General features: G+C 41.3%; 1 protein-coding gene across 4 annotated transcripts in view; it reads left to right on the top strand.

The window, feature by feature from the left end:
• The first annotated feature begins 940 nt into the window (after positions 1-940).
• The window catches only part of LOC110488746 (rho guanine nucleotide exchange factor 6), a 31,610-nt gene continuing 18,693 nt past the window's right edge, over positions 941-13,857 (top strand). For 2 of the 4 annotated variants that reach the window (XM_021561083.2, XM_036942891.1), the window contains exons 1-8: positions 941-1,258; positions 2,521-2,604; positions 4,843-4,927; positions 12,272-12,384; positions 12,553-12,757; positions 12,872-12,924; positions 13,064-13,158; positions 13,643-13,738. In XM_021561083.2, coding sequence (XP_021416758.1) covers positions 1,094-1,258; positions 2,521-2,604; positions 4,843-4,927; positions 12,272-12,384; positions 12,553-12,757; positions 12,872-12,924; positions 13,064-13,158; positions 13,643-13,738 — 896 coding nt within the window. In that variant the 5' untranslated portion in view covers positions 941-1,093. Of the gene's footprint in view, positions 1,259-2,067; positions 2,354-2,520; positions 2,605-4,842; positions 4,928-12,271; positions 12,385-12,552; positions 12,758-12,871; positions 12,925-13,063; positions 13,159-13,642; positions 13,739-13,857 lie in introns of those variants that run through there. The other 2 variants (XM_036942892.1, XM_036942893.1) reach the window with 2 other exon arrangements.

Raw genomic sequence — 13,857 nt, 5'->3', positions numbered from 1 at the left:
GAACCAAAAATCTGAAATTTGGACTCATCAAACCAAAGGACAGATTTCCACTTGTTTAATGTCCATTGCTCATGTTTCTTGGCCCAAGCAAGTCCCTTCTTCTTGTGATGTCCTTTAGTAGTGGTTTCTTTGCAGAAATTTGACCATGAAGGCCTGATTCACACAGTATCCTCTGAACAGTTGATGTTGAGATGTGTCTGTTACTTTAACTCTGTGAAGCATGTATTTGGGTTGCAATCTAAGGTGCAGTTAACTCTAATGAACTTATCCTCTGCAGCAGTGGTAACTCTGGGTCTTCCTTTCCTGTGGCGGTCCCCATGAGAGCTAGTTTTGATGTTGATGGTTTGTGCGACTGAACATGAAGAAACTTTCAAAGTTCTAGACATTTTCCAGATTACCCCCCGACACACATCTTGTCACAACACAACTGATTGGCTCAAACGTGTGAAGAAGGAGAGAGAAATTCCAAAAAATAAACTTTTAACAAGGCACACCTGTTAATTGAAATGCATTCCAGGTGACTACCTCATGAATCTGGTTGAAAGAATGCCACGAGTGTGCAAAGCTGTCATCAAGGCAAAGGGTGGCTCCTTTGAAGAATCTCAAATGTAAAATATAAAACACTTTTTTGGTTACTACATGTGTTATTTCATAGTTTTGATGTCTTCACTACAATGTAGAAATGCGTTTTTTTTTTAAATAAGAAAACCCCTTGATTGAGTAGGTGTGTCCAAACTTTTGACTGGTACTGTACATAATAGAAATGAAAATGTGTTCTTTTACATGTTTTTCACAGAAAATTAGCCAAGGCCAATAAGTTAAAAAAAAGTTGAAAAAATAATTAATTGTATCATTTTTTTTAAGGTAAACATTGAAAATGGATCCCTTAGACCCAAACGCCACACAAGGGTTAATGGCTATATGTCTTTGTACAGTGCTTGTTATTAACCAGTAGGGCTACCCCCATACTAGTGCTAACGGAGTTTTTACAAGCAGAAGTGTGATACGGATGTGGGTAACAACATTTTGATACAGAGTTCTGGAACTTTGCGCCTTCGTTGGGGATGCATAATAAGGAGGGTAAATTGGAGATATGAACCCAGAAGAGCAGACGGTTACGTGGCTGATATCATTAGGGGTACTTAATTCACCCAAGAAGAACATAGCTGACCCAGAGGAATTTCTGAAAACATCTCTGAAAGATGGGGTCGTCCTGTGCAAACTTATCGAGCGGCTCGTGCCCGGCTCTGTTCCAAAGGTAAGCGCAGCATTGTAAATGCACTGTTATAAGTGCAACATAACAGTGAGTGATAACGGGAAAAGTCATTTACAAAGTCATAACGCTTTTCAAATGCGAGGGGAAAAAAACACTGGCAGCGTCTCTGGAGAGGAAGGGAGGGGTAGAATGATCAAATTGCTCATCTCCATTCGAGAAATGTAATGTAACATGTCTTAGTTAAAACATTTGGAATAAATGAATGTGCCACATGCAACTTTACGATGAGCCATATATCAATAATGTAAAATATTGTTACATTTGTATAGGATAACTTGCTGACTTCCTGTGAAGTGAAAAAAGTGTTCCGCATTCTGAAGTTCACTAACGACTCGGAAAGAGTTTAGTTATTGTTCTGTGGTTTAGTCTTAAAAGTAACTATAACGTTCCAAAACACATTAAGTCACCAAATATCCTTATATATTCAAACTGATGCACATTCTGCTATCCAATGCTTTTTCCCACCTGTGCTAGATGCATTTGCATCTGTTGTTTATGTTGAAGTCATATCACATGAAAGACTATCTAGGGTACAATTTTAGAATGATGTGATGGCTACAAGTTAAACTTAGAATATATCACTTTTATTAATTGTGGTCTTATGAATGTATAGTAGTTCCACGTGCATTTTGTGATACAAAAAGTAGGCTCCGAGACAGAATGACAAACAATCAACATGCACGCATATCGATATGCAGCGTTGCACTTTTAGCAGGTTGATTTTATGGGGTACCAGACATTCACTGTAATGTATTTTGTACAGGCCAACTGAATGCAGTCCGTAAAACAAAGGAAAACATACATGATTCATTTAGCATACATCGGCTGTAGGCACTCTAATAAATTAATTTCATCCTATTTAAACGGATGATTGTCACTGACTAGACAAAAAAATAAGACGCAACGCAGCGGAGAAGTGAGAGGTCATCTGCACGTCACTTCCTCCTCAAAGGCTCGCTTCCTGATGCGACTGCCCCCTTGAGCGAGTTTGAGCGAGAGGTGGGTTTATGACCTGGTGGGTTTATGTATACATGAATGAGACAGGCGTAGGAAGAATCCACAGTTACTTTGTAAACTGTAAGATATACCAACATTCTAAAGGATACAGTGGATTGTTACTTTGTTTCTTTTCCCATCTTGAGTTGTCATTTGCGTCAACGCCTATAATTAAACCAAATTAACCCGTTATCTTTATCTCCAAGGTAGGCTATGTTTTTATATATTTGTTTCGTGTCTCTTTTTAGTACTGTCAGGATCCGAGAAACGAAGCCGACTGCATCGCTAATATCAAGGAGTTTTTGAGAGGATGTACATCCTTGAAAGTAGAGGTAAGTCATTTCAAATATATTTTGTTTGTGGTGGTTGTTTAATCTATTTTATGTTGCAATGTTTTGCTTTCTTCTATCACATTTTAATGGTCGCATACACATTTCGCGGGGGTGTAGTGAAATGCTTTTCGAACATCTTATATGATAATGTGTTTGTTTTTGTTGGACATTTTGACTTGAGTTGGTTGCCGAATTCTTGTTTCTATTCTCCAGTAAATGGTTAACTACAAACTTATTTGAGGATTGGTGTCATAGCTGAGAAATGTGAAGCCATGGTTAGAAAAGAATACTGCATGACTGTGGCAATATATTCAACACAGGTTACAGTCTTAACTTGCCTAGAACTGGTTTTCTGTTATTTCAGCACAGGTTGTTTTCTTCTGCATGTAGAATGTTTTTGGCACATGTCTCTTGCTTGCCTTGTGGAATGGGGCTACCCTCTTAAGTAGGCATGCTTTCAGTCACTCCCACAGAACACACAGACAGACAGCGGCTTGTTGATGGGTCTCAACTGAGACTACTTCTGTCTTGAATAAGGCTCCACTGTCCACTGTTTGAGCAGTGTACATTGAGCAACAATGCAATTCAACAGAAATCTAGCTGTACTCTCTACCTTTCAAGTGAAAATGACCCCCCCCCCCCCCCCTTTAGCCACAATAAGAAGTCACATTGATATTTATGTCTGCATGTAGCATATTCAGCAGAATCCGCACTAAACTAGTCTCTCCCTCAGGCCTAACATATTTCCAGCACAATGAATGGTGATGCAGATAATAAGAGGGTGGTGGAAGTCCTTTCCTTCCCTATGCAGTATAGGGACTGCCGTGTTGGACAGTCGTGCCTCTCACTCCTCAACCTTTTATAAATAGTCCTTTCTGGTCTTGAACCACATAAGTTGGTTTGTTAAAAAAAAGTAATTGAATCAGCCAGGCTCGCTGCTGCAAGTCAAGTGGTTGAGGAAGAGAAACGCTGGCTGGCCTGTTTTTGTTTTGGGAGGTCCCTTCTGCTTTCATGCAGCGATCCCACTTCTCCTCCATAATTAGAGCCTTTGCGGCAGTGCAGTAGCTCACAACCGTAAGGATTTGGAGAGTCCCAGTAAAATGTCATCTTGACTTTTTTTTTTTTTCGGACCATTGCAGTTCGGCCCTTCCCTTGCTCTGGTCAGTGATGTGATGCTGAAACCCTCTCTTTTTCTTAACCACAGACAAACTAGGCACGTGGGGCTGTCATGTGACGAGAGAAAGCGAGCAGTCACTCTCTCAACTTTTCCTTTCTGCGCAGAGATGCAGAAAGGGGAAGCAGCAGCAACGGATTGAGGGCCAACTTGACCAGTTCTAGTCGACTACAGTATAGTTGAATATATATATACAGCCTGAGCCTGCAGTATCTTTTTTTTCATAGACATCTACAGTAATATACAGTTATAACATATGTGAGTCACATACTACCCAGCCCCTGCTCAAGGCTTTTTGACAAAGACGGACAAGTGAGTTTCATATGTCATATTTTAGCCTCCGATGCCAGATTGTTTAGCTTTTAAGTAACTGTGTTTTGATCCATGCTTCGGTTCTCTGTGGATGTTGTCAAAAATGAACAAGCAACAGATTAACATATGTCAGTATTACAAGCTGCCCCAGTAGTCTTTCACCTTGACATGGTTAACAGTGAGTCAAATGTGTTGTGATAGTCTTACCAAAGCTGAAGCGTGGCTTATGCACTACCACTGAGTCACAGTAGCTTTGGCTCTGAAGGGCTAGATAGTCAACTGATTCCTCATGCCCTGCTACCCAAACTCTATATCTAAGATGTTTTATTTAAAATGTGAAACTATAGCTGCTAGAGGAAAGTGGATAGCTGACTGTCTGTGAGGCCGGGAGACAGAGAGCGAGCGAGTGCTTAGTGTGCATCGAATGGCAAATGAGGAGGGAACCGCCTGTTTCGTTACCAAAACCGCTATGCCACTAAAAATATGGTTCACATTCAACATGTCTCTGTCTTGTTGTGTGCAAGTCGTATTCCATTGTGTGTTGTTGCTGGGCTGCAGTCAGGCTTCTCAGTGTGATAGTTAGCAAGGCAGCATCTCCTACTTCTTTGTTATCAGTGAAAAGCCTCTCTGATGCTAATGATTTTTGACCTACTTCTCTTCCTCTGCTGTTTTTAGTCCGTCATATGAGCAGCTAGGCATTTTGCTTCTGAATTGAAAGTGTCTTCTTTGTGTCTTTTCTCCTCTCCTGCCAGGGATTTGAACCAGAGTGCCTGTACACTGGGGAGAACTTTAACAAAGTGCTGACCACTCTGCTGGGAGTCAACTTTGCCACCCAAGGTCAGTCTGATGACTGTATTGATCTGCTCTGGGCCTTATTCGGGAGGATGCAAAGCTACAACACATTCAGATAGAAATGCACTGTGTAAAACGGGCATGATTCTCACTCTATACAACTAGCTTATACTTCTATCTTCAAGGTTGTAAACTTTGCACCCCACTGAATAAAGACCATAATGTTTTTTTTTTAAGGCTGAGACTGAAATAATATATACTCGCCTTCATTGTCATGCAAAGTAACGTTGTAATCATTGATGTGTATGCTACTAAAGATAATACACATGTATGCCACATGACTAATCTGCCCTCTCTAAAAGAGGAGCCAAGTGGAGTGAATCATTTTACAGCTACTTGTTAGCGTGTGCACTGCCGAGACTCCTAATGACCACGTGTAGCGTTGTCGTTTCTAACGCACTCTGCCATGTCTGTGAGGGTGTAAACATGCTTGTCATGTTTTTGTTTTGTTGCCTGGATTGGTCCCAGAAGGCCTGGTGAATCATGAAAGGTGTCTTGTTCACAGGCAGCTAGCATCGCTGTGTCTCGCTGTTTTTATGGGCCTCCTGCAGAGTACCATATTTACTATGATGACTACCGTGTCTTTGGCTCTCGTCCTACTGAACACGCCTGGCTCTTTTCTGTCACATTGCATTCGTAAGACACCTGGCTGAGCTTGAATAAGGCTTTATTCGTTGCAGCAAGTTCAGTGGTATGAGTGGAATTTACTTGGTGGATACAGTGTTTCATTGTCAATATGAGGAAATTGTATTTTAAGTCAAAGCAACGGTGCAGCTTGGCTCTAAGACATGCACATGCTTAAATGGCAACCCGATACTGTCACTCCAATCGAACCAGTGTTTGTCTTTTTTGCTAGTGCGAAGCTATTGCTGCGAAGTCTAAAAGCTTTCAATGTCTTCAAAGCCATCAGTTCACTGTATCTGTTACAGTCTCGTTATCAGTTTGAAGTTGTCTTAGCGCCAGTCCTCATCAGAGAGCATGGATAGTACAGGCCACAGCATGAAAACTGGACCAAAAGCTCTCGCTCTGCCCTCTCTCCTCTCAGTGATGTGATCAGCTTGATATGCAAATCATCTAATGGCGTCTGAGAGGACCAGAAGCTATTTGCCAATCTTCAAAACATCTAGTGCTGTTCATTTGGGCTGAATTAGTCACATGCGCTTTAATGTGATCAAGAAGAGGCATCTCTCTGTGTTTCTGCTGCCTGTGATTTTCTGGCAAGCCTCCCTCCGCACAGTGTCCTCTCTCTGTCGCTGTCTCTCTGTGTGCTTGTGCACAATCTGACAGTGCAGCTGCAAGAAGCAGTGGTTGCCAGGCCACAAGGAGGGGGCTGCTGACTACAGGGCTTGTCTGGGCGTCTCACTGCATGTGCTGAGGCATGTGGAATCCGTGTGATAACCCCCCTCCCCACACACACACACACACACACAGCACTAAGAGAAACACAACAACTTCTACTATACTGGCCTGTTGTTTTTGCTCTTTTGGCCCATCTGCAGCTGCAAAATGATGAGGAATGGGAGTGAGGTCAAGATTGGCTTTGACTCTTGGCGGTGCCCTAGAAATTGTTGGCTGAACCAACATGGATATACAGTACGTAGGCCTAATGCTGATGGGAGTGCCCTCAATTGTAAAAGGGGAACTCAGAACCCCGGAGGCACCTTTTGTAGTTTGATACCTGGATGGGTCTTTCCTGTAGCATACATGGCCAGGTCTCCAATGGATTTGTTTTTATCAGGTCCAAAAGGTTGAATAAAAACATGATCGGGCTGTTTTTCCCTCCAGAGTCATGTCCAGACTGTAGCAATATGGTAAATAACATGACTCACTGATCAGTGTCAGAGATACCGGCTTTGCCAATCTCTCTTTATAAATTCTCATTACAATGGTCTCCGTCTGTATAGCTAAGAGGATATCTGGCTAATCCTGTCTTCCAGATGGTTGGCTCTCTATCAAAACATGTCTAAATAGCTTAGCGATGATACACTCCTATAATGAAAGGAGATTAGACAAAGGTGTTACTCCGGGACACTGTCCCTCCTTGGAAAGTGGATTTAGACTCCTTACCAGCCAACAAGGATGCACATGTATCATGTAAAGTCATGTGTTAGCTCATTAAAAGAGGATTTGCTGTCACTTCCCGACACCGATACAAGTATAGATATAATACTGTGTTGGCTAAGTTGTAAAGGATGGCTATGGGTCTATATTTGGCTTTGTTTTAGCAGCTTGCATTGGGAAAGAGTGTGGCTGTGGCAGAGACATGCCCAGGTCTGTTGGTACTGCTGTGGCTGGATGGCTGTTTGTCTTATCTCTATGTGAATCATAAAGAGCTGATGCATCACTGCGCCTTCAAGGGAATCCTCTCACATGATGGCTGCCAGGTGTTTTCCAGTATTAGTCTGGTAGTCCTACAAGGTTTTCCTCCTGTCTGAGAATGCGGAGAGTTTGTTAGTCAGCTCTTTGAAGATGATTTTGTTAATGTCCAAATCAACCTACAATACATGATTTACTATTCATTTCTATTGGGCACAACATAATCTGAAACGCAACCAAAACAAACTGCAAATGCATCCAACAAGTTTGTAGGAATATGGGACCAAATATGATACTTTTGACTACTTTAATACACTATAAGTGAATTTGTTCAAATAATGATGATGCCTTCAAATGGAGGTACTAGATGCATAAAGTGCTTTAATTTCTAAACAGAGAGTACCAGTCAAGTTTATTTTTACAATTTTTCTACATTGTAAAATAATAGTGACGACATTGAAATTATGAAATAACACATATTTTTAACATTATTTTTGAGAGAGCTAGGTTTAATATGCGCAAACAGGAGCAGGGTGAAACCACCGACAGTTTTATCACAGCTGTTCACAAACTAGCAGAACATTGTCAGTTTGGCGCGCTCAGGGAAGAGCTGATCCGAGATCGGATTGTAGTCGGAATAAGGAATATATCACTTTCTGAAAAATTACAGTTGGATTCCCAGCTTACCTTGTCCAAAGCTGTAAACCAGGTTAGGCAGAGTGGGACAGTAAAAAGACAGCAGACGATACTGCGCGACAACGAGGTTCTAGCTTCAGCCTGTTTATTAACCTAACCCTTGCATGTCCTACCTAGGTACGGATGCCCCCAAGGGACATCCTACTACAGCAGCCACCCTTTGCCTTGATGACAGCTTTGCATTTTCTCAACCAGCTTCATGGGGTAGTCATCTGGAATGCTTTTCCAACAGTCTTGAAGGAGTTCCCACATATAATGAGTAGAGGTCGACCGATTAATTAGTGCCGATTGTTATGAAAACTTGAAAATCTGCATTTTTGGACATCAATTATGGCTGATTACATTGCACTCCACGAGGACACCGTGGCAGGCTTGACTACCTGTTATGTGAGTGCAGCAAGGAGCCACGGTAAGTTGCTAGCTAGCATTAAACTTATGAAAAATAATAAATCTTAACATAATCACTAGTTAACTACACATGGTTGATGATATTGCTAGTTTATCTAGCCTGTCCTGTATTGCATATAATCGATGCGGTGCCTGTTAATTTATCACCGAATCACAGCCTACTTCGCCAAACGTGTGATTTAACAAGCGCATTCGTGAAAAAAGCACTGTCGTTGCACCAATGTGTACCTAACCATAAACATCAATGCCTTTCTTAAAATCAATACACAAGTATATATTTTTAAACCTGCATATTTAGTTAAAATTGCCTGCTAACATGAATTTCTTTTAACTAGGGAAATTGTGTAAGTTCTCTTGCGTTCTATGCAAGATGAGTCAGGAAATATGCAGCAGTTAGGCTGCCTGGCTCGTTGTGAACTGTGTGAAGACCATTTCTTCCTAACAAAGACCGTAATTAATTTGCCAGAATTGTACATAATTATGACATAACATTGAAGGTTGTGCAATGTAACAGCAATATTTACACTTAGTGATGCCACCCATTAGATAAAATACGGAACGGTTCCGTATTTCACTGAAAGAGATTAGGCTGTAAATACTATAGTGCCTATAAGAACATCCAATAGTCAAAGGTATATGAAATACAAATGTATAGAGAAATAGTCCTATAATTCCTTATCTTCTTGTGACTCCCAAACCCGCATGCGGGAGCGTAATCATCGGCTGAAACTAATTAGCATAACGCAACGGACATAAATATCCCTAGAAAAAAATCCTATTCATGAAAATCACAAATGAAATATATTGAGACACAGCTTAGCCTTTTGTTAATCACCCTGTCATCTCAGATTTTCAAAAAATGCTTTACAGCCAAAGCTAGACAAGCATTTGTGTAAGTTTATCGATAGCCTAGCATAGCATTATGTCTTGCTAGCAGCAGGCAACCTTGTCACAAATCAGAAAAGCCATCAAATTAAATCGTTTACCTTTGAACTTCGGATGTTTTCACTCACGAGACTCCCAGGTAAATAGCCAAAGTTCATTTTTTTCCCAAAATATTATTTTTGTAGGCGAAATAGCTCTGTTTGGCTGAGAAATCGCCCGGAAATTGCAGTCATGAAAACTGCGAAAAATATTCCAAATTAGCTCCATAATATTGACAGAAACATGGCTAACGTTGTTTATAATCAATCCTCAAGGTTTTTTTCTAATATCTATTCGATAATATATCCATCGGGACAATTCGTTTTTCAGTAGGACCGATTGGAGTAATGGCTACCTCTGTATTTTACGCAATAATCTCTCTCGGAGCCATCATGTGACCACTTACGCAATGTGGCCGCCTACGGCTATTCTTCAACATAAATGCGTAAAACTACGTCACAAGGCTGTAGACACCTTGGGGAATAAGTAGAAAGCGCAAGCTCGTTGATGGCACATTCACAGCTCAATAGGGACTCATTGGAACGCAGCACTTTCCAAAACCTGGGGCACTTCCGGATTGGATTTTTCTCAGGCTTTCGCCTGCAACATCAGTTCTGTAATACTCACAGACAATATCTTTACAGTTTTGGAAACGTTAGTGTTTTCTATCCAAAGCTGTCAATTATATGCATATTCTAGCATCTTGTCCTGACAAAATATCCCGTTTAAAACGGGAACGTTTTTTTTTCCAAAAATGAAAATACTGCCCCCTAGTTCCAACAGGATAACTACAACCTAAAACGTCATACCTGGGAACATTGAAGACTCATGTTAAAAGGAACCACCAGCTTTCATATTAAGTTAGCTTTTTTACATGGCAAATATTGCACTTTTACTTTCTTCTCCAACAGTTTGTTTTTGTAATATTTCAACCAAATTGAACATGTTTCATTATTTATGTGAGACTAAATGTATTTTATTAAGTTAAAATAAGTGTTTATTCAGTATTGTTATAATTGTCATTATTTAATCGGTATCGGCTTTTTTTGGTCGGTGTTGAAAAATCATAATCGGTTGACCTCTAATACTGAACACTTGTTGGCTGCTTTTCCTTCACTCTGCGGTCCAACTCATTGCAAACCATCTCAGTTGGGTTGAGGTTGGGTGATTGTGGAGGCCAGGTCATCTGATGCAGCACTCCATCACTCTCCTTCTTTGTCAAATAGCACTTACACAGCCTGGAGATGTGTTTTGGGTCATTGTCCTGTGGAAAAACAACTGATAGTCCCACTAATCACAAACCAGATGGGATGCTGTATTGCTGCAGAATGCTGAGGTAGCCATGCTGGTTAAGTGTGCTTTGAATTCTAAATATATCACAGACCGTGTCACCAGCAAAGCACCATCACACCTCCTCCATGCTTCACGGTGGGAACCACATATGCAGAGATAATCCGTTCACCTACTCTGCGTCTCACAGACATGCCGATTGGAACCAAAAATGTCAAATTTGGACTAATCAGACCAAAGGATAGATTTCCACCAGTCTAATGTCCATTGCTCGTGTTTCTTGGCCCAAGCAAGTCTCTTCTTCTTCTTGTTTGTGTCCTTTAGTGGTTTCTTTGTAGCAATTTGACCATGAAGGCCTGATTCACGCAGTCTCTGAACTGTTGATGTGTTTGCTACTTGAACTCTGAAGCATTTATTTGGGTTGCAATCTGAGGTGCAGTTAACTCTAATGAACTTATCCTCCGCAGCAGAGGTAACTCTGGGTCTTCCTTTCCTGTGGCGGTTCTCATGAGAGCCAGTTTCATCATAGCTCTTGATGGTTTTTGCTACTGTACTTGAAGAGACTTTCAAAGTTCTTGACATTTGTCGGATTGACTGACCATGTGTTAAAGTAATGATGGACTGTCGTTTCTCTTTGCTTATTTGATATGTTCTTGCCATAATAATATGGACTTGGTCTTTTACCAAATAGGGCTATCTTCTGTATACCACCCCTACCTTGTCACACAACACAAGTGATTGGCACAAACACACTAAGAAGGAAAGAAATTCCACAAATTAACTTTTAGCAAGGCACACCTGTTAATTGAAATACATTCCAGGTACCTCATCAAGCTGGATGAGAGAATGCCAAGAGTGTGCAAAGCTCTCATCAAGGCAAAGGTTGGCTTCTGAAGAATCTCAAATACATTTCGATTTTGTTTAACACTTTTTGGGGGTTACTACACGATTCTATATGTGTTATATTATAGTTTTGATGTCTTCACTATTATTCTACAATGTAGAAAATAGTAAAAATAAAGAAAAACCCTTGATTGAGTAGGTGTGTCCAAACGTTTGACTGATACTGTATGTATGAAAATACCCTCAAATAAGTACATTCTGTACTGTCGCTTCATATAAAACACAACTAATCCAAAATGTTGTAGAACCGAAATAAATGTTTTAGCTTCAACATCCAAATAAATATGAGTGTAAGCACATTAGAGGTATGAATCTTTAGGCCTTTGCCCTCTGATGTTTGTCATTGATAATGTACAACAAGGTCTCTGGGCTTGTCTGTGTTAGATGGCTGCTCTGAGCTGGCCGGGGATCAATTCTAGCTAGCAGAGTTGAGGTGATTCTGTCAAGCGCAGCAGAGCCAACAGCCTGCACTGAAACACCTTCTCATCAACAAGCTGCTACCACTGTGCAGTACACAGCCCAATGCTGTTTAACCTAACTACTGAAGCAGCACTGACGTGTATGAGAGAGCGAGATGTTTGTGTCATCTCATCTGTTATGAGTAATTGTATAAATGTGACAGGGATTTTTGTACTTGATTATAAGAATGATGTAAGTTGTTGTATTCACGACTGACTGACAAACATCTATATAACCTAAGTTATTTGAGTCCTTGCACTGACAATGTCTTTTTTTTTTTTTTGTGGATCATAATGAAATATTCAAAAGTCTCGGTCTGTGTTTTTGCTCCAGACTGTGGCACTGAGAGGTCATGTCCCCAGTCCGGCACATCCGCTCCTAGTCAGTCCACCTCTTCCCACACACTATCCTCATCCAAGTCCCTGCGCAGACCATCCAAACCAGTGGTAGGGTCACACAAACACACGCACAGCTCACAGAGTTCATGTCAATTCCATCTCAAGAATGTATTTTTTTATGTCCTGAATTGGCTGCATTGAAATGGAATGGACCCCAATACTGGTCGTTGCGGTTGTTTACCACTCAGTAAACTGACACGCATTCTACCCAACCAGGAGATGTCGGAGAACGGCGGGGGCGGGCTGCTGCTGGTGAAGGCGCGCTTCCAATTCAAGCAGAATAACGAGGATGAGCTGTCCTTCAACAAGGGAGACCTGATCGGTGTGTCGCGCCAGGAGGAGGGCGGCTGGTGGGAGGGCACGCTTAACGGCAAGACGGGCTGGTTCCCCAGCAACTATGTCCGCGAGGTCAAGCCCTGCGGTGGGTCGGGTTGGGGACAAGTCTATGTAGTACCTGGAATGGATTTAGACTAGATCATTTTGCATGTCACTTGCTGCTCCGAAACTCGGGTTCTAATTCCTTTATGCCCTGCAGATAAGCCTGTGTCTCCTAAAGCCACTCAACTTACCAAGAACTACTACAGTGTGGTGAGTGGGCCCTCTCCCATTGGATCTCCCTTTTCTACAGCTCCGTATGCGCTGGGCCATGACAGCTTTGCTTAGGGGAACTGTATAGGCTGTAACACCATGGATGTGGGATGTGGCTTATTTCAATTATCTTTCTCAGGTGGTGCAAGACATCCAGGAGCATGAGCGGGAGTTTGTCAAGGAGCTGCAGACAGTCTTGAGCTCTTACCTACGACCTCTACTGGCAAGCGACAAGTAAGCTTCAAGAACAAGGATGGAGGATTCATTCAGATGTTTATTCATCTTAAAATACCAATTACTTAAGAACTTTGTCATTGTGAATCTCTCTTAGAATGACCTAGAGTGGGGCAAAAAAGTATTTAGTCAGCCACCAATTGTGCAAGTTCTCCCACTTAAAATGATGAGGCCTGTAATTTTCATCATAGGTACACTTCAACTATGACAGACAAAATATATATATATATATATATATATATATATTAAAAAATCCTACAATGTGATTTTCTGGATTTTTTTTCCTCATTTTGTCTGTCATAGTTGAAGTGTACCTATGATGCAAATTACAGGCCTCTCATCTTTTTAAGTGGGAGAACTTGCACAATTGGTGGCTGACTAAATACTTTTTTGTCCCACTGTATGTACCTTGTTTAACATATTTTTTTAATGAGTATTCATTCTACTCATTATAATTCTATGTTCTCTGTTGTGTGGTGTCCAGGCTGAGTGTTACAGACAGTGGCATTCTGGGTGCTAACCTGGAGGAGATCCTCACCTTCCAGCAGGGCCTGGTTCTGGCTCTGGAGGAGTGTACCAAGTAAGCGTCTGAGAGTGTTAATGGCTGTGGTGGAGGCACTGCTAATTTGAGGCAACTGAATCAAACCACATTACCCTAACCGCATGTCAAATCTGCCACTAGACTTTTTACATGCCGGA

This window comes from Oncorhynchus mykiss, chromosome 14 (assembly GCF_013265735.2).
Source record: "Oncorhynchus mykiss isolate Arlee chromosome 14, USDA_OmykA_1.1, whole genome shotgun sequence".
Lineage (NCBI taxonomy): Eukaryota > Metazoa > Chordata > Actinopteri > Salmoniformes > Salmonidae > Oncorhynchus > Oncorhynchus mykiss.
Note: the sequence above shows the minus strand (reverse complement) of the source record. Positions and strands in the feature narration are given on the sequence as shown.